We start from the raw sequence: 22,159 nt of genomic DNA on the forward strand, positions 1-22,159 counted from the left end.
TCAGGCACTGATTTAATAATTTGATTAGCACTATGTTATTAGAAAATCATAGTTTTTCTTTATGTTAATAATTTTAAAAGCAGTTAATATTGTTGCTGATGAAAATAAATATAATTTTTAAAAAGCAGCAACTGAAAAGTAGAATTTCCAAGGCAACTTTTAAGGAAAATAGTGTATATGCATATGATAACAATAACTGAAGTGAGCAATATTTTCCTGGCAGAGATGTTAAGACTGTGGGTCTGTAATTGGACTCGAGTTAGAGTTCCCGCTCTGACATCTAACGGTTAATGAGTTTGCAACCACAGAAAAAGTACTTAACTTCTACGTGCCTCGGCATCTTTATCTGTGAAACTAGAATAATGATATTCTTATGGCAAGGGTCAGAGACTTGTTTTTTTATCTGTTTTCCACTATTGTATCTTAGTGTCTAAACAGGACCTGGCATATAATAAGAACTTAACAAATTCTTTCTGCACAAAGCACATATTATCAGTATACCTACGACAGAGATGTGAATACAGAGGAACAAGGAGGTTAAATATTCTCTTTAGGGTTAAGCAGATTCTACATGACAATGCCAGGATATGGACCTGGGGAGCTTGACTCTAGAGCCTTGCTCTTAACCTCCACATCATAGCTTTGGGTATGGTGGGAGTACCTGCTGATTTCACCACTCTTTGCATACTGTAGTGGCTAGTTAGAATAGCTATGCAAAAATATCTGCTGTCTGATAAAATTATTCCTAGAAGAGAACTCAGAGACTTAGGTCAACTTTCTGTTTCAATCTTCCCTTTGTGGGTAGGTACTAAGCTCATGGATTTATTTTTAAAAATGTTTTATAATGATATGTACTATTGAATTGGGTGACATGATAAGAAAGAAAGAGGAGATCAAACACAATAATAAAGACATAAAAATAAACCAACATTAGATTTCATAATAATTGGAGCAAAAAATAAGCCCTATAATTAAGAGAAAAGCTAGGATAATTTTAGTCTCACAAGTGTATAAAATTTTACATTAATAAAAGTACCAATTAGTTCACAAGACATTCTAGTCAGTTTGAATTAAAACACTAGTTAGATATATCACCAGACTTTAAATTTTATAAATAATAAGCAGATAAGAGTTATTTTATTTACTGAATGACTCATAGACAAGCAAATTATTTGAAATTGTCTAGGAGTAATAGTGGTTAGCCAACTAGCATATCTAATTTATGGATCACACTTCATTTCTGAACAACCATGGCATAAAGGAACAATATGGAAGTCACAGCAATTACAGGCAGCAATTTATACTGAAAGAAATACAGCAAATGGCTAAAGGCATCAAGATATATTTAACTCTCCTATGAAGAATTTGCACAGTTTATATTATTTATCATATAAAATATAATTTGGTATCTAGAATATATCAAATTCTACTTCTGCCATGTCACTTTTTATTAATATTTGTAAGAGAGAGGGGAATAAGGAAGCATCTCATGCACAGAGGTACATATATAGAAAATGAAAGTATTTTTGCTACCACTACAACATTCTGCTTTTTAAAAAAATCTCCATTCTGATCTTAATCTTTCAAGCTATGCACATACTTAATACTGAAAAGCCATCTTGATTCTTAGAAGAAAAATGTTGCTGTCAAATGGCAGGCAAGATTAAATGCACCTTTGCAATAGCACATTAAATGTGTAATTATTTTTCATATCAACAAAGATTAATTAAATTTCATGATATAGATTGATTACTGAATTTTACAGCTGTTCATCCTTGTTAGGAAAAATTGTGCCCTAGGCCAAGTTAACTTAGGATAGTGATATTTTCTTTATGCTTTTATCATTACCACTTGATTTTCAGTTAATTTTCTTTTAATGTTTACTATGGAGAGTCTGTGAAACATTTCTTTAGGATTTATGTGTCTCTGTTGAGTGAGAAAGTTGAGCTTGGCCTTACATTTTTACCTGTACCAGGAAAATATCCAAAACATCTGGTGCATTTTTAAAGTTTTATTACGTATAATATTTATAAGTCATAATAGTTGTTAATTATGATTTCTTTTACATGCTACTTCATTCTCTATGAAAATAAAAGTTCTTATCTATTTGCAAATACTTAAATATAGGGACAGCCGTGGGCAAAACTGTGAAGTATGTAAAGTGTATCATCAATGCCCCTCTCTCCTACTTCCTGAGCCCTGTTTTTTCCCGGGGGTGCCAATGAGAACGTCATTGCCCAAAACCCTCTCTCTCATTGCCACGTGATTAAAATATACTTTCAGGAAAGGAAATGGTCTTAGTTCTTTATACACAACCGTGAATGTAAGCCACAGCATCACCTCCTTTAATGGAATTTTAACTTTAAACCTTAATTTTGAGATTTCCCATCCTCCTCCTCCTTGATATTTTTAAAGGAATTTCAGTGAGCAGCTCAGTAAGCGTTCTAGAGGGGACACTTAAGCATTACAAAAGGTATCCATGTAAGAAAAACATTTGTACCCCCTTAATATTTTTGAAATAAAAAAATAATTGTTCTAGGAAGGGACAGGATCTTTTGGACTTCCGAAGTTATACCACTTTTGGTAGTTTTTACTCTGCCAATTTTGAAGAATAGCCCAGCTTCAAGTAAAACTGAAGTCTAACAATTGTTATTACAGATGATGAAATCTATACGGTAAAGACAAATGGAAGTGGCCTGAAGAAAGGGCTTTAAATACACCCTCATATTCCACTTTTGCCAGGGATAATATGCTAGAAAAATTTCTTTGTACTCATTACTTAATTATATCACACGAAAAATTTTAAAATATATTGGTTATCAGATTTGATGAGTTATTATATCATAAAATTTATAACATTAAATATATTGCTAAGAAATATTTAACAGCATTTACAATTTCATGTCACATTATTAATAAAATTCTATGTAATAGTTTATCTTCTAGCTGAATAAGGAAAACAGTGTAAACTATTTTTCTCTTTCCTAAGCATCAAAATATTTTGCTTATATGCACATTTCAAAATATGAGAATACATTTCTTCAAATTATCAGTGAGACAAATGGACTAGAAGAACATGTCTTGCTAGTTTTTCATTGCAAGATACATCAATCTTTGTCCTCTCTCTCAAAGGAAAAATATCTGGAATTTTATACCATTCGAATTATGATTTCCCCAGGAAGGAGATGTCAGTCTAACCATTTTTCCAAATGCTTTCCAACATACCTGGGCTCATGATAGTTGAGATATGAATAGTGCTCCAGAAGTTTCCAAGTTATCCCATTATCATAAGAATAATGCAACAAAACTCCTTCACCAGGCTGGTCAGGGGCTCTGCATGTGCTCAGAACAGATTTGCTCCCCAGTCTCAGTGTGAACTGGAGAAACCTAGACATAAATTGTCTGTAATTAGTGTGTGCATAAACATTTTTAACCATAATGTTCATTTTGGTCTTTAAAGAGTTTCAGACAAATTTAAATGAACTACCCCCAAACTGTATGTTTCTACTCATCCCTCTTTCATAAAATGTAAGTAATTTCACTGTGAGATGTATGAATTAAGTGTAGAAGATGAGGTCAATGTGTGTATTTTATAAACAGATATAGCCATAAAAATATAACTGTACACTTATGCATATTTGTATACTATGTACTTGTGTACATACACTTACAATGCCAATCACTCCTTTAATGCATTATTTATGAGGCACTGGGGGAAGGGAAGTTGTAGAGTAAATCTAATCAGCCTCTGCAAGCTGTCAAATAAATAAAACTACATAAATAATTAACTAGTCCTTGGCTTAAGAACACAGTTTGGATGCTAACACTTCATATTTTTAAAAATCTAGTCAGTTACCATATCTCAAAGTCATTGGTGAGCCTTCTGATTTATTAAAAACTAGGGCAAATTAACCCTAAATATACCATAAGCTCCCTCCCATACCAGTTAAAAATTGGAAGATATGTGTGTGTGTGTATGTGTGTGTGTGTGTGTACACACACACACACACATATACATAAAAGAAAAAGAAAAAAGAAAAATTGAAAATATATCTAAATTCAACATTAGTACCTGGTTTCTGTGTGTATTCTATCCTGCCTTCACTCACCTGGATTGTGAGCTGTCAAGGAAGGATGTAATTAGCTGACGCCTCCCCTCTTTGTTGAAAACCAGGGCCTTACCGCTGGCCAAGACACCACAACCAAAGCTGACTTCAGCACCACGGATAGAGTAAAAGTTATGGTAAGAGGAGAGCCTGGAACTGCCAAAGCTTTCAGAAATAAACATTGGGAATGTCTGGGATGCCATCTCACAAGCTGGGCCAGAAAATCCAGGATCACACCTGAAAGAAATATCGTGAAATTAAATCTTAAACTATTGATCCTTTCAGAGATTCCTGAATCTACTTTGAGGAGGAGGAGGAAGTCCAGAGGCTAGGATTTGATTGAATGGTAAATGAGGCTCATTAGTCTTTAGAGAATACCGAATCTGAAGATTTTGATAAAGGCTGATGGACTGTAAATATTCCAGATGAATACAGTTTTTGCACAGCCGTGCTGTAAAAATCTTATGATTAAAACAATATTTCAGGGCTCACCTTTAACCAATGCCAGCAGTTTATTTTAAATGCATCCATGTTCATGCACATTTCCAACTTAAAATCTTTCTAAAAGGTATGTCACATGTATATAATTTTATTCATAATGATGCTCATTAACTTTATAGAAGAAACAACACAAATAAAAAACTTCTAACAAGGTATCTAGAATAAATTTTCTCTAAGAGCAAACATAAAAGCACATGTTATGTTTGTGATGGGAATTATTTTAAATATTTGGAAACTACTGGAAACTACTCTGTCTTTAACTATTTAAAACTTATATTGGCATTATAAAGGGGCTCTGACACCCTTGACCTAGATAGAAGTCCTTAGCAGAACTGTGTTGCCTCTCAGTGGACTCCCAAATTAGTAGTGCTTCAAGAAAAACAAACCTACCCCCTACCCCCCGCAACAACCTGCTTGCTCCCATGTGAGAATGTGCTATATTTATGTTAGCTGACTAGAATATGTATGGAGCTCTCTGAGTCCTCTGTCAGTGAGAAAATGCATTTTCATCACCGAAGAATCAATACTTGAAACTTCTTGCATGTTAAGGTGTCTACCCAACAGGAATCAGTTTCAAATTCTTTGTTGTGACTGCACCATTTCTTTCTCATTACATTTACAACGTTGCCCATTATAAAATAAAATTGGTGTCTTATTGGGTGAGGGATTCTCACATAAAAACATTCAAAACTTGCCAAAGCCTAAAGCAAGCCTTTTATAAAGCAAGTGTACCAATGAAGCGAAGTTATGGCACGACTCAGAGGATACTTCTTTAGCAGTATTACTGAAACCTGGGTCTATGCTAGCCTTTTGGAAGGTCCAAGGAATGTATGAACATGCTGAAATCAAATGCCAAATTTTGTACATACTGGAGTTTACGGAGGAGAAGGTCCACAGTTTTTATCCTATTATCAAGGAAGTTGCACCCTGAAATGCTAAGAACTACTGTAGTGTGAAGTTTGAGGGTTGTCTTGGCATCTTAAACACCATCAGGGAAGGGGAAGGGAAAGAAAACCAATATTTACTGAATATGTAAATGAGCCTCAAACAGTTACCTTCTTTCACATGTTGTCCCATGGACTTAGACTGAATAGCCAAGTAGTTTCCAAAAAGGATAAAAAGATCATCTAAATTGAACATATTTTAAAGTCAGGAAACTGAATGTGGTTTACTATGGCCACAAATTGGAACTAGTGTTCTCCAACAAGACTATCTATGTCAAGTGCATATCAGGGCAAATGCATTTTTATGCATATTAAATGCATCTTATTAGGATGCATTGGGAGAAATTGGGATTTCTAGTGATTGGGAGAAATTTGTGGTCATTTAGATAGAGATGATTCACACTGGAGTCAGTTTCCATTTAGTGGTTTTGAAAGTCTATTTTTGATCAAAGTTTATTCAATGGGGATAGAATGCTAGTAAGAAGTTTACTCATGTTTAAAAACAAGAAACAATAACAACAACAAAAAACCCTGTAGCCATTGTTTTCCAGCAAAACAGTAGGGTAGCACACACTGGTGATTTCAGGAATGACATGAGGCTCTCTTGACTCCAAATATGTCCCTTACTGGTTCATCTACCTACCCTTAAATATAGCATTACAGTTGCCCTGCATCTCAGGGAAACAGATCCCATTGTTCACATACATGGAAGACACTTGTGAAGGAAGCATTCTAATGCACTCTCTCCTCCTTAGCAGCTCTAACAGGGTTGGGCTTATCAGTTTAGAGACCCAGCCTGGGACTGTACACAGGCCAGAAAGTGTCAGGGAGCAGGAGAGGATGTGATTCTGGTAGCAAATAGTGGTAGTAATGAGGGGAGCCAAGTGGAGAGAAAAACACAGAGCTGCAGAGGTCCCAAATTCAAGGATCTGCTTAAAGTAAGTGGTATTGAATATAAATTTCTTTTCCAGGCAATTATGCTCAAACTCAACATGGTACATATTGCTGGAAAAGGAAGTAGTAGTCAAACTTTTAGCCCAGCTGTATATGAACAAATCCAATGAGCATTACATAAAACATTGTCAAAAACAGGGAAAAAACCCTAACGTTTCAAACTGGGGGAAATAGTCTGTAAAAGCTCAGGAAGAGGAAAAGGCTATGATTATTCAGGATAATCTATGGTGTCAAAAGAGAACAATGTCCAAAAGCATAAAACTACCATTTCGATTTCTGTTTGCACCCAGCGTAGGTAACACAGATGGTTGCCTTACAAAAAAACCCACTTACTGCTAAGAGGAATACTGTAATCAGCCTTGCAAAATGATCCCCTAAGTTATCTTTTGTTCCCTCAGACTTTACCAGTCAAGCCTAACAACCAAACTTAACTAGCCTCCCCACAGGACTCACCATCCATCGCCAAGCTGATTCTTGAATCAGACCACCTGACCCTATGACTTCAAACCTCATGCAGCCTGGCTTGCATTCCACAACCCACTATAAAAGCCCTTGCTTTTGGCTTGACGGGTTTGAGACTATTTCTCCTGACAGACGTCTTTCACATTAAAATTCCTTTCTTCCTTGGCAATCCTTGTCGTCTCAATAGTTGGCTCTTTGTGTGGTGAGTGATAGGACCTAGGCTGGACCCCTTTTGGGGTTCAGTAACAATACTGTACACATGAAATGAAGTATAACTATTATAATTATAGATAGGTCTTTCAGAAATACCACCTTCTATTTTCTTTAATAAAAGAAGTTGTCGTTTTAGATAATTTGTTTTCAAAATTTTCAGGACAACTTCAGGAACTGTAAAAATGCCTGGCCTCCTCATGTTAATTTTATTTGAAACACACCAAACAAGAGAATGGCCTGGTTATGGATAATGGATGAAGATAACAACTTGAGGAAAACATCAGCCAATGTTTCATAGATCTAATGAGTAAGTGTTTTGGGGCAGGAGTTGGTGGTTTTATTAAAAAGCACAGAGATACATATTCAACTTTGAAATATACATAGACACTTTTCATTTTTTCATGTACTTTATAAAACACTTTCATTGTGCAGATTTCTTTCCTTGTTAATGAAATTCATTGAAATATAGTTAAAAAGTTAACTTGCCACTCTAATTTCAGTACCGACACATCTTTGCCTCATGCATGTAATTTCTAAGTGATCAGGTTCAAAGACCTTCTATGAGTTCTCCATTCATTCATTAGCAAATTAATTACTCTTTTTGTTGGGAGGACAGGAAGAGATTGACTAGATGATCTGCTACTGAAAACTTATCAGTTGACATGGTTTGGATGTTTGGTCCCTCCAAATCTCATGTTGAAATGTGATCCCCGATGTTGAATGTGGGAGGTGAGAGGTGTTTGGGTCACAGGGGTGGATCTCTCATGAATGGCTTGGTGCCCTCCCGGTGATAATGAGTGAGTTCTCACTTTGTTAGTTCATGTGAGAGCTGGTTGTTTAAAAGAGCCTGGCACCTCATCCTCCCTCTCTTACTCCCCCTCTCTCCATGTGACACACCTGCTCCCCTTCACCTGCTTTTATTGGCAGCTCCCTGAGGCCCTCACCAGAAGCAGACGCTGGTGTCACACTCCTTGTACAGTCTGCGGAACCACGAGCCAATAAACCTCTTTTCTTTATAAATTACCCAGTCTCAGGTATTCCTTTATAGCAGTGCAAATCGGACTAACACATCTGTATAACAAAGACTGCCCACGGTTTCAGAAAATCCCAAGATATTTTATAATTAAATATTAATATGAGAATGACATAATAAATGCGAATATCCATTTTTGGCATAAAACATAAAATAATTCACCAGTGGTGATTAGATATTACACTATTAATGTATAATTTCAGATTTCATATTCAACATCACTGTTCTGTAAAATACTTTATAATCCTTTTGAAGACCCAAATGATTTTCAGAAGTAAACAAGATTGTGAAGTTATATTTAAAGATGATAAACTTTCTGATCAAATCTGCTAAATTTGGCCCAGTCTAGTTTACTTTAGCATTGGGTCTATGGGTCATTACTGATTTTTATCATCATTTACAAAGCATGCCAGGAATGAAAATGTGACTCAGGGACACTAGAACAAGATTACGGAAAGGAATGTAACTACACACAGAAAGGGCAGCCATCAAGCTATGAGGAATTCAAATTTGTTCACAAATTACATGAAGAATGCTAATTTTATTCACAATTTAGCCTAACATAAAATTTATCAATTAACTTTCACTTACAAAATACATTCAAATTACACTTGAATTGCATTAGGAGTATCCAATTTTTTTTTCTTAAAAAGACCTCAAATCCTTAAAAAGTATATTTAAACAAAAGCCTTGTGGCTTTAATATATAAAGTATACCTCAGAAAGGAGAAGCGTAAATATTATCTTAAAATGCTTACTTGCAACCATGTCGAGTGCACTGTCCTCTGCCAGAACAGAATTTGAGACATGAGGGGCCAATGTAAACTGCAGGGAAAAAGAGATCATGTGAAAGATGGTAACATAATTCAGAAACCAAGAACATCACCAGTAGAATTTTGGGAAGCAATACCCATGACATATGGCCCATTGTATGTGTGTTGCGTGCAGGAATCCAGGGTCATATAAGGTAAGTGTTTAGTTACAAATCTGCTGGGACTGTTTTAATTTATGCAGATAACCCTTTCAAGATTTTAATATTTCATGTCAAAGAAGGTAGGACCATATGATTTGGAGTCCTTAATAGAGTCTCTTCTGCTAAGACAATTTTAGACAAAATGTTAGTGCTGCTGCCTTGAGTGTTTTACAAAGTTTATATGCTTTAGGTAGAAGTAAAGAGTTTACAAAGGATTAATTTGATATATCACAAAGTGGGGAGGTCATAACTATAAATTTCATTCCTATGTGGGGAAAACCTACAACACTGCAAATAATTGTGTTCCATTATTTCTAAATATTTCTAATCTACCCTTCCTGGAAATGAGGAGTCAAGAATCTCTTGTTGAGCATAAAGTCTTCTTCATCGTGTAGATTTTTTTCCCCTTCAATGCTGGGCTTGATTGATAATGTGATGTTACAAACCTAAATTTTAATCTTTGGAATGCTGAGAAAAAGGCTCATAATTGTTGAATGGTAGGTTCTAAGATACTCAGACTCCAAATACATTTAAAGATATTATGTCTTTTGATAATCAGCATAATTAATAATAATTAATAACATATCAAACATAATTAATAACATGCCAAATAGTGTAAAAGTGGTACAAAACCAATGACAAGTTCAAGATGCAATGATTAGTAAGAACCTCATGTATTCAATTTTAGGCATAAACAAATTTACAATCCATTATCATTTTTTTCTCTGTCTTGTAATCATGTCAAACTATTTAAATGATTTTATTTTAAAATAAACTTTCCTGTGGCCTATACTCCTACAAGCACTTAATCCCTGGAGCCAATTAACAGTGTAGTAATTCAAATGCAATACAAAACAGGTCGAGGAAAAAACTCTTAGTAAAGAAAACCGCTGGTTTGGGAAGACATTACATAGCAGGCTGAGTAGTTACAGGTATTGGTTTTAGGTGTCAGATAATCCTAGATTCAAATATTCTGGTTTCACCTAGGAAACTTCAGATAAGTGATTTATCCTGTCTAAGCCTCAGCGTTCCTATTCTTTAAAGTGGAACAATAATATTCCTTGGAGGGAAGAATAATTGAAACGTGTCATGCTTAGCATGGTGCCTGGCACTCTATGGTTATAATCGTCACCACCATACCATGGTCAAATATTCCTCACCACCCTCCTGTCCTATTGCTTTGGTAGGCTCCACTGTGCACCGAATGCTGAGGAACAAGAAAGGGCTGGCTTCATTCTTTTTCAGTCTGGAAAAGCATCGGGATTGTTTGCACATTTGACTCTATGGCTGCAGGAGGATCTGCTCCAGGTCCTGTAAGTGGTCCACTGCCTTCTGCAGTGTCATTCTGGAGGCTGCTCGATCACATACCAGTGTCATAGTTCAAAAAGCCTCTGACATAAAACAATTCAACATTAAGACATTCCAAATCAATGAAAAAAACTGCAATTACAAATTTTGTTGTCATCCCTCCCTGCTAACGATGGAGTCATTAGGACTCATACTATCAGTAAGTTTACAGTCTTCTTTTTCCTAAGGGCGTGGAAAGGACAGATGAGCCTTCTTCATTATTATCAGTAATGTAATCAAGTTAGAAAAATAAAAAAAATGACAGCAAACATACTTTGCTCTAGATTTTCCATTTTGCTAAGATTTTCAGGGTAATTTCCAAAGTATCTTCTCTACACTCTAGCAGACACTGACTCTGCCATGAAGGAGGAGCATCCCTCACAGAATTATGACATAGACCTTTTTTTTTTTTTTTCTCTGTTATTTTTCCCCCCTTGACACAATTCTGGAATTCCACAGTGAAATGGGAGAGAGTTCTGGGGTGTTTTGGGGCAAGTTAGCACATATTTCTCTTGGGAAGGAATGAGTGTGTGTCTTCTTTTTTCCCTTGTAAAGAAGCCAAAAAGTGGGTCCTGTTTTTGTGGAAGCCTCACACAGAATGATAAAATGGAAGAGATTCTGCCCCAGGTTTTGCACTGGACTTACACTGCCAACCATGTGCATTCCGTATGTCTTTACCTCTTACCGTTCTACTGAAAGCATGATTGTGGGAACTAAGAGCATGTGTAGTAAACACTTCCTGAACTAAAATTGTGTTGTAATAACCATCTTTAGGAAATTGAGATATTCTTTTCATAGGCTTATATGCTAAAATTAAGAGTGCAATGAGTGCTCATATACTTTATTTCATTATTGATTTCTAAACTACTTTTATGATTATTTAAGTAAATAAAGGCCTATTATATGATCCTTAAAAAGTATGACAGCAAGAAAAAGTCAAAAGTCATTCATATCCCATTATCCAGAGGCATGTACACACTGTCTAGAGCTAACAGGTGCAGTAATTAAAATGTTATGCACAATGTTCTATCAATGGAGAAACTCCATTTTAACACCTCATCTTTAGATGTTTTTGCAAATGCGCTATGTTTTTGTACATATAACTCATGAGGTTTTTGAAAGTGGGCCTTTTATTGGTCTTTTCTGAATACAGATTGCTTAAAGAATTCATATTGGTTCGCTGACAAATTATCCTGCCTAAAGTTATTCTCAAATTTCAAGAATATAATTAGCTGTGTTTCAATGTCTAAATTATTCAAAAATAATAAAAAGATGGTTAAGACATAGAAAATCAGCATTAAACAATGGTGTAGATCTTTCCCATTTTACAAACTGACCACAAATCAGTGGCTATGCTAAATCTACTTCATTATTGGCATTTTGCCCCTTCTCCTCTCTCGTCCTCCCTTTCCACTTCCTTGCAGTACAAGCCTTCAGTCAAATTTATATACTTTCCTGTGGCCTATACTTTCCCTGAAAATAGGAAACCTATGGATCTACCTGTAATTAAAATTAAGAAACCAAAAAAAATGGAGTTGGCTGTTAATAACAAATATAAGAAATTTACAACCATGCAGCCCAATAGCTTAAAATATCTTCACTCATTGTAATGAGTGACAATGGCTTTAAATTAGTGCAAAAATTTCAATTCACTTAAAAATTAAAGATAAAAGACTTTTTATCTATATCTAAATTTTCCTTTTATACTCTTTTTTGTAAAGGAGGTAGAAGTTTCACTAGTATTTTAGAGATGATGTTTCCTTCTGTGTGGTGTCTGCATCTAAAAGATAAGCATTCCAGATGTTGTGGTAGTTACTAGGAGAAGAATGGATCTTATTTTAATATATGCAGTATGGTAAGTATTTATGTTAATTTTGTATAAAAAAATCAAAGAAAATGTCAGGATATCCCTTATCATCAACTGTGAATTTGAGTTTCAGGGTTTTATGCATTTTAAAATTATGTATGTTGAAACAGTCTAGCATCTAATATTGCTGACTACACTGGCTTTTTTTTTTTTTTTTTTTTCTGATTGCTCATCCCTGGGCTTCTAACAGAATGCAAAGGAGAAAAGGAAGAAAGGGCGTTTAATGAATCACAAGACCATGACTTAGAAATGTGATTAAGTCTGTGCTGACGAACAAAAGCACAGGAAGACTCTACATCAATGGCATGTGATTATGACAGGCATAAACACTAACCATTATCAATTGCCCACATGTTTCCAAGGATTGGTCCTGTTTGTCTCCAGCGAATCCTGGTGTTCCGGGTTAGTGCTGCGTTAGGAAGGGGAATCGTTATTCGGTTCCACCTGCAAGAAATTTAGCACAAAACCAACTTCACAACAATGTCCACATATTTTCAATCTATTTTACATGCTTTTGATGTTCTAGTTTCTGTGTGCTTGGAAAAGCACTAGAGCATATCAATAACCTCTCTAAAACCTGTGAAGTTTGTTTATAGTTGTAAAGCAGACATATAACTTGTAAAATTCGTATCATGCTAAAGTAGTGGATTTGTTCTTAATAGAAAGCGATAATTATTTTGTTGTAAGACGTTCTTTTTGAAAATTAAAAAAATTTGATTTTCATTTTATCTTTTGCTTTCTTATGAAGTTATTTATTATTTATATAGATTTATGGGGTGCATATGCAGATTTGTTACATGAATATATTGTGTTGTGGTGAAGTCTGGGCTTTTGTGCAACCCTCACTCGATTAGTAATTTTTCATCCCACTCCTCCCACCCTCCCACTTCCAAGTCTCCAATGTTTATTATTCCACTAAGTGGATTCGTTATTTAGCTCCCACTTATAAGTAAGAACGCACAATATTTGATTTCCTGTTTCTGAATTATTTCACTTAAAATAACGGCCTCCAGTTCCATCCATGTTGCTGCAAAAGACATGATTTTCGATCTTTTTTATGGCTGACTAGTATTCCATATATACACACATACCCCCCACAAGAAATTTTTTTCTATCAATACTCAGACCTTATATATTATCCTAGGGTAGGCATCTATGCTAGTTAGCATCAATTACTTTTTATTTTTTGCTATCCCCTAGCCCTATGAACATTTAAAGAGGGCCTAAGAAAGAAAATAATTCCCAACTTAATTTTGCCATCCGTGGAAATATTTTTACTATTCACTTATTCTGTAAAGTGGCAAGTATTTTACATAGTCTCTTTAATTCTCATAGTAGCCCCCAAAGGAGTGTATTATTCTTCTTAATTATATGTAAAGAAGTCAAAAGTTAGAGAGGGTATATATCATGACACAGACAGTAGCAGGATTTGAATCCAGCTCCAACTCCAAAACTCAACTTTCCTCTGTTTCTCTATATTGTATCTTCCTAAAAATGAGTATTTTGGCAATAAGTCTTTTGGCAATAACCACAGGACCACCACATAGAATTTAAGTTCCTGTAATCCCGAATATAAGTGAAATACACATAGAATGAGTGATCTTACAAATTGTAATCTTGCATCAGACTTACCAAAGGCATTGTCTATTTTTTTTTATAAGATTACTTTTAAAGAAAAGTCAGGTTCCTTACCTATTATGCCAAGAGTGCTAGCCTCAGGATTACTCACTGATTGTCATTCTGCAACAGGGATTCAAGTCTTTCAGTATCTCAGAGAGAATTTACTCACCCGCTGTAGTTCTCAGACGAGTAGATAGTGCTGTGGGGGAGGTGGGGGCCCGCACAGATCTCAGGTAAGCATTCCGTGTGGAGGAGGGACCAGGAGCGCCCATGGTTGGTAGAAAACTCCAAGCTGACACTAATGACACCAGAACAAGCACAACAAAAAGGGGCAAAGACAACAAATAAAATGAAGTTGTCATCTCTGGCTAAGCACATTAAATCTGTAGAACCAACGTAAAATTTTGTTAAGATGCTGTTTCCTAAATGATTGTTTTATCCTTCACTGAAGTCTGGCCAGCTTTCAAAGGGCAATCAGTTAAATTACTGCTATAAAAACAATGTTTTAAAGACAACAAATGGTGACTTGAGCTGTGCTCTGGAGTTCGATAGCTGGAAAGGCAATTACCATGTCTCACACCGTCACTTCATCCTGTGAAAGGGAGACGACAGAATTCTTTGAAAGGATGCGAGCAACACTTCGGCAAGTGAAACCAAGTGAAACTGAGAAGGCATAGCTCTTGAAGTGCTAATTGATTTCCGTGCTTATTATTAGGGGGTCACTAGCCAACATGAGGTCGAGCTTTTTTTCCGTTATTTCGCTTTTTTTTTCTGCCTCTGCAATCTGTTGTAATGGATGGCTGCCACAGCACGTGAAAACACCTCTGCTACCTCAGCTCAAGCTCTTAGAATGAAGGCATTCCCACTTACAATCTATCCAGTCATAGCCCACATAGTAAGCAAAGAACTTTTGGGAAAAGTGTGTATTTCATTAATGAATATTTGATTTAAAAACCAGCTAAAACCCTACTGAGGAACTGCCTCTAACTTAATAGACAAGTCCATGAGCTCTCTTTTAATCAGTTGAGTATACTCACAAAATAGGGCTTCTTACCTGTTCCCAGGTTGATGCGTTCCACATCCCAGATTAATGGAAAACTGTATCATGTGAGACATTGTAGAAGGGAGAACAGGCAAGACGTGGAAAAAGTCTACAGCCCAGACATTCCTATTATGTCCCTGATGGTTCTTTTGCCTGAGGCAAAATTTGGTAGCAGGAGTCTGAAGTTCAGGATTGATGACCACAGAAACCAAAGATGGAACCTTTCAAACAAAGGAAACCAAAATCACTCATCATCCTTTCTATGTTAGTCCGCGTAAATTCTTCTAGACTGTACCTAGTAATCACTATGCACATAACTGCCTTTTATTAAGCACCAAGTAGTGTCCTTTGTGTTCCCATTTGTTGTTTCATGACAAAGATACTATCCTCAAGGAGCATTCATTTTAGTGACTCAGAATTCCTCCTGTACAGAGAGGTAGGGTTCAGTTTTCAAAGCATATGTATCCATTTTATGTAGCTTTGCAAAAGACAAGGCAACTTGACATTTACACTTTACCATCAGCCCTCTTTTAAAGTGGATTTGTATAATACTAATGGTTTTCCAAAGTAGTGTTCTGAAAACAGGACTCTAAACAGAAACAGCAGGAGCCAATGAATTAATGCATGATAATTTACATAACTGATTTGATCTGAGGCATGCAGAAGACCAGAGCAGGTGTAATCCTACCTTGCCAGGGCTGGAAAAGTAGTCCATTATGAAATCCCAAAGGGTATAACTTGGATTACTCCTGCATGTGGAATGTGCTGGATACTTATTCTGGTTGTTTTCCATTCTAACCTTGATTTTTATCTCATCTGCCTAACTTAAACCCTGAGATGCTAGATGTTGGCTGTGCTTAAGCTCTTAAAAGTACCTAGGGTGCCATCAATGTGGAGAGAAGGCTAACTAATAATGAGTGTTTGGGTGTGGTTGTAGCACAAATAAATCTACCACTATAAAAAACAATTCTATACCTTATGACAGCATCTCACATAATTTTGAAGATGTGTGCAAATAACCAGAGGCAATACCTGTCACACATCCAAAGGGGAAAGGAAAAAGGTAAACCCCAGTAGCTTTCATTAGCAAAGAAAAAAGCAAAGGTAATAATAATCTGTACTTTTACAATGTCCTCTACCTAGGAAAGCTCAAAATGTTGGATAAACACTCATTATGCCTAATAGCAAGTCTGTGAGGCTGCATAATTACAGCTACTTTTAGGACTGTCTTGGGGACAAGAATCACTGTCAGTCAGAGTATTGGGTTCTGTCTTATTGTCTCTGATAGACATTCTTCCTGATAAAACTTCATTTTTCATTTGTATCAGAAAAAATCGAGTGAATGTTAAAATATCCACGTCACTTTTTAAGAAACCTGGCAACTTCCTGGGCTGACAGAACAGAGATTTACTCTCTGTGTCTGGCATGATCTTTGTGGTTTTGACCCTGGCTTGTCCAGGGAGGTCTGAGGTGGGCTATTTGGTGCAGGGATTGGCATGTGTACCTTATATGAGGAATAGGAAAGAGTATCCAGTGCAATGTGCTCTTTCCTTCCTTCAAGCTTTGCATACAGGATGATATCATTTTCATGAGAATTTCCAGGGTCACAAATTCCTCCTGTACAAAACAAAAATTTTAAGTTGTTAGCACCAACTTGCATCCACAAACATATCAAATACATTGTTAAATTTTGGAATAAAAAATAATTATAGTAATGAGATGTTGCTCAACAATAACCCTAAACAAAGGCAACCAGACCTAAGTAAGTATTATTAATTTATATAGCTCAGATAGGCCATGCTAAAGATCAGACTTGAGATTTGTGAAGGCCAAAGTAACTGCTTGCTTAATGAAATTATGCAAATAACAGTCTGCATCGAGCAGCAACTGCACATCCATGTTTTAGCCCATGTTAAAAAGATGTGCTCTGCTTTTTAATAAACTATTACTTCCTCATAGTTAAAGGTTTTATGACCAAAGTTCACAACTTATTGATTACAGTTTTAAAGCAAGTATAGTGACCTACTGCATCAAAGACTTTTGAAGTAGTGTTATTCAAACTATTGCATATCTTTAATATTTTAGCACATATATTTGTATTTTAAATGTAGTTCATTTCTCATTTTTATATTTAGGATCTCATTTGATTACTGGAAGGTACATAGAGTAGTTCATTCCCTATCACTCTACTTTAGTCTTATGAAACACTATACCATTAGAACTAAAAGGTAATTAAGATCATCCTGATGATGAAACTGAGTAATAGAGCAGGTACCTGAAGCCAAAGATCATTTAATTAACTGGTGGAAGAGCCAGGAGTAGATGCTACATCTTTTAACCTTTGACACTCTATTCTTTTCACTACTGCATTCTGTCAATAATTCTTGCTATTGCTGGTTTCTACCAGTTGTGTAACTTGAGTTTCAGAGGATAACAGGTATAACTATTAATAGAAGCCTCTCTCTACTCACCGCTGTCCTTAGTAACAGCACCACCCATGACAGAGGAGTATGGGTATGTGCATATATTTCATGGCAAATATTCAATCCCTAAGTCCCCAAATTTATAACATTAGCATTTTTAATTTATTATTATCTTCCTAAAAAATTCCTTCAGTTCTTAAATCAACCATCATCAATGTTAATTTTTATCTATAGGCAATTGCTGTTGCTGATATTCCATAGTGACAATAATTGAAACCCCTGCCATTAAAATTACTGGGCAGTAGATATATATGTTCTGATCCATAAACACTGACTATTCCTTCATGCTTAGCAGTAAAATTTTCTTAGCCTATTGATGAGAATTTTGCTTTGTACATAAGCCTCCTCTGAGCTTAGAGCATGAGCCAGTCCCCAAGATCCCAGACCTGGGGTGAGTAAGAAAACAGTTTTTCTGAATCTATAAACCTGACATCTACATAGTTGACTATATGTAACCCCATTAAGGTAATCTATGAGGCCAATTCTGATTGGCCAGCTGTCTCATTTACATGGCATTCCCATTTCATCTTCCTAAATGCAACAATTTGGCATATAATAAATATTTCCTGGATTAAGCAATTTGAACTTAGAATAGAGAAGCCAGATATGGTTACAATGTAGATCTCACCCTAATAGATATTTATTGTTCAAGGGCAACGACCTGTAGAGAAAAATCTTATGTTTTTAACATCTATATCATTCATTTTAGCATTATATTACGTACTTCAGTGTTACATAAATATATTCCAAATGACGGTCTGTAGGGGAAAGATCCACGTGAAAACTAAATTCCCTCTTTGAAAATGCAACTTTTTTATTGCACATTGAACACATATTAAAGACTTACCAAAAAAGAACAAAAAAGGTGGAAGATCACAGGCAGGCTGTTTTAGAGCACCACACCTAATGACATAGGAATTGAACTATCAGCTCTCTCTAATTTCATTAATTTGTTTCCTGTAACTCCTCTCTTGCTCTCTTGGGAACAGTTCATGAACTGCGTCTGCCCTTCCGAGAGAACTGAGACACACGTGGGAACCCAGCCGAGAATGGCAGAAGAAAAAAGTCCTCAAGGAGCCAAGACTTCACAAGGATGACAGATTTTATCAGAAAGGTCCCTCTGGGGGCAATTTATCAGTTCTGTGACGTTTCAGTGGCAGCAGCTCCTACAGGAAGATATGGATTCTTCTTTGGCTTCACAGCCTTTGATGCCTTGTGGAAAGTCATGACTCAGGGGCATTGTGTAGAGCAGCTAAGCTACAGAAGGATTTCAATAAAAACTAGGGGATGGTCAATTTAAAAATACTTTAAACATTGTTTTAAGTAGGTTTTAAGCTACTTATATGTATCAGGAAAGTGATTTTGTTGAAGATTTACTACTTGCAGGGCATTGGGCTAGAAGGGGAAATATGCTCTGACCTCAAAAATTTTATAATTTGGTAAGGAAAGCAAGACTAATATATATTAAAGAATGATAATTAGCAGTAAACTGTTGTGCTGCCATAATTGCAGTAAAAATTCAGAGAAAAAAGCACAGTGTGGGCTAAAAGAGCTGGGCACAAAGCAGATGCCCAGTAAATATCTGTTGGAGGAATAATAAAGAAATGCACGAATGAATGATGTCAGGTTATTTTTGTCTTGTTCACGACACGCTGGCTCTAAGAACAGTGCCGGATGCTGGTACTCAATGAATGTATATTGGATAAATGAATATATGAATAAAGGAAAGAGACTTTGAACTGAACTTTGAAAGTTGAGCAGGTTTTCCAGAAATGTAGTCACATCAGATTGATGTGAGCCAAGGACAGAACATATAGACAGAGCCTGAGAGGGAGCAAGTGTGATCTGGTCTAGTTTACAATCAATCTGATTTTCCTAAGGCACCATATTTAGTGAGGGACTACTTATAACCTGTCTCATCTTAAATCTCTTGACATGTTGCTTTCTTCCCCATCAGCTAACAAAGTTTTAAAGTCTTTTCTATAGGTCCAGTCCTATCTTACCCTATCCTATCCTATCCATCCTATTCTATTCTATCCACCCTATCGTACCCTATCCATCTCATCCTGTCCTAGGTACCCTATCCTATCCATCCTACCCTATCCTACCCTAAAAACACCTTCTCTGACTGCTGCTGTATCCTCAAGATCCAGACCCATTTCATTTCTCCTCTCTACTATAAAATTCTTGAAGAAGCAGTCCTCTTTCAGACACACATTTTTAAATTATTATTATTATTATTTTAACTCCAAGTACTTTGGCTTTCCAGGCACCACACCATTGGGAATGCTCTTTCTAAAGTCACTGGTGGCCTCTTTGCCCCTATCCTGGTTGACCCTCTCTCTGTGCCATTCCCTACACTGCTAATGTCATCCCACCCTAAACCACTCTCTTCCTTCCTCCTTTAGCACCCAGTGACATCTTCCTCCAACCTCTCTTTATGCCTTTCTCAGTCTCCTTTGTCTACTCTTTTCCCCTCTACCTACACTTAGATAAGGGTTCTCTCTAAGAATGTCTCATGTCTGATGCCACCTTCTGCCTGGGAGAACACAACAACTCCAGTGGCTCCAGTTATCACCAGTATGCAGATCATTTTCAGATCTGATTCAAACCCTGAATAGAATTCCAGCCTTCATATGGCATTCTAGAAATCTTGATCTTAACATATCTAACATTAAAATCACTCACTCTTTTTTAAAGATATATATTTCCTATTTTAGGAAATGGCACCATTTTTTCAACCACCCAGGAGAGAAATCTGTGTCCTCTCCAACATTGTTCTCATAACCCCCAGTCAACTGGGTGCCAACTTCAGTTGGTTCCATCTCTTCAGTTGTCCCATTTCTGTCCTCTCCTTACATTACAAATATACCTTGATACTTCTGTTGCCTGGACTAGTGCAATAGTCTCCAAATTTAGGGTTGCCAGATAAAATACATTGTGTGAAGTTTATACAAGAAAATATTTGTTGTTTATCTGAAATTCAAATTTAACGAGGCTATATTTTTTCTTCCTTTCTTTTCTTATTTTGTCTTATTTTATTTTTTGCTACATATAGCAACCCTACCCTAACTAGTCTGTTGTCCTCTAATTTCTGATTGTTTCAGTCTTTTCTTTACACTCCTGCTAGGATTATTTTCTAAAACACAGGTGATAAAGTATTACAGAATGAACTAACAGGAATTCTCTAATGGCTCCACACTATCTCGAGAAAGAAAATCCAAACTTCCTTTTTTTTCTGAGAATCTATATAGAACTCAGGAAAATCAATAAGAAAAAATCAAATAACCCCATTAAAAAGTGGGCAAATGACATGAACAGAAACTTTTCAAAAGAAGACAGAATAATGGCCAAAAAACATATGAAAAAATGCTCAACATCTCTAATCATCAGGGAAATTCAAATCAAAACCACAATGAGATATATCACTTAACTCCAGTGAGAATGGCTTTTATCAAAAACTCCCAAAACAACAAATGTTGGTGTGGATGCGGAAAGACAAGAACACTCACACTCACACTGCTGGTGGGACTGCAAATTAGTACAGCCTCTATGAAAAGTAATATGGAGATACCTTAAAGAACTCAAAGTAGAATGACCATTTGATCCAGCAATCCCACTCCTGGGTATGTACCCAAAGGAAAAAAAAATCATTCTATAATAAAGACATTTGCACTCGAATGTTTCTAGAAGCACAATGCACAGTTGCAAAGATGTGGAAACAACCCAACTGCCCATCAATACATGAGTGGATTAACAAAATGTGGTATATGTATACCACGGAGTACTACTCAACCACAAAAAACAATGATGAACTAACACCTCTTGTAAAATCCAAACTCCTTAATAGGGAATTAAAGAAAATCACTACTCTAGCTCCAATTTTCTTTTCTGGTTTCATTTTACCTGCTTCCATTCATCTATAGGGAAAATCACTCAGCTCCAAACATACCACATACCTTTATTCTTGTGCCTTTTTTCAAAAATGCTTAGCTTGGAATTCTCTTCTTCCCTTAAATGTAAATCCTGCCCATCCTTCAGGGCCAAGTTCAAATGCCATCTCCTTCATGAAGCTTTATCCTAGTCCCTTCACTGCAATTACCCACAGCTTCCTCCATGCTTTCGTAGCATTTTCCTTCCATTATGGCATATTGCATTCTTTTTCATAGTTAGATGTTACTTGTGGGCAGGGACTCTAAGTAATTTTTATATCCATAACAATAGAGACATATTGAATCTAAATATTTATTTTGTGCTTTTTTGAATGCTTTGCATGTATTAACTCATTTGACCAACAATTCTGTGATTTAGGTGCCATTATTCTCCCCAATTGTATTTGCCATATATCCTAGCTCAGGGCTCTATACTCAATAGGCATTCCTTACTTTTTAAAATTGAATAAAGATGCTTTTAATTGGATAATGAACTTGTTTAGGCTAATTCAAATTAATTTCTCCAGCACAGTCAATTTTATTTTAATTCATTAATAATCTCTGAGAAAATTAAAAATGACTTAATCTCTTATATAAAGACAATTCCATAAAGAAATTTATGTAATGATGACTTAATCTCACATAAATGCACTGAGCATGGTTGATTTACTATGAAAAAAACA

At 35.9% G+C, this 22,159-nt stretch overlaps 1 protein-coding gene across 1 annotated transcript in view; it reads right to left on the reverse strand.

The window, feature by feature from the left end:
- The window catches only part of RELN (reelin), a 462,655-nt gene that overhangs the window by 156,229 nt on the left and 284,267 nt on the right, over positions 1 to 22,159 (reverse strand). The window contains exons 13-19 of the mRNA XM_012650296.1: positions 16,566 to 16,678; positions 15,074 to 15,282; positions 14,189 to 14,317; positions 12,734 to 12,843; positions 8,971 to 9,037; positions 4,110 to 4,343; positions 3,226 to 3,387 (exon numbers count right to left, since the gene is read on the reverse strand). Of these exons, the coding sequence (XP_012505750.1) occupies positions 3,226 to 3,387; positions 4,110 to 4,343; positions 8,971 to 9,037; positions 12,734 to 12,843; positions 14,189 to 14,317; positions 15,074 to 15,282; positions 16,566 to 16,678 (1,024 nt within the window). The remainder of the gene's footprint in view (positions 1 to 3,225; positions 3,388 to 4,109; positions 4,344 to 8,970; positions 9,038 to 12,733; positions 12,844 to 14,188; positions 14,318 to 15,073; positions 15,283 to 16,565; positions 16,679 to 22,159) is intronic.

This window comes from Propithecus coquereli, unplaced genomic scaffold (assembly GCF_000956105.1).
Source record: "Propithecus coquereli isolate 6110/MARCELLA unplaced genomic scaffold, Pcoq_1.0 Scaffold32, whole genome shotgun sequence".
Taxonomy (NCBI): domain Eukaryota; kingdom Metazoa; phylum Chordata; class Mammalia; order Primates; family Indriidae; genus Propithecus; species Propithecus coquereli.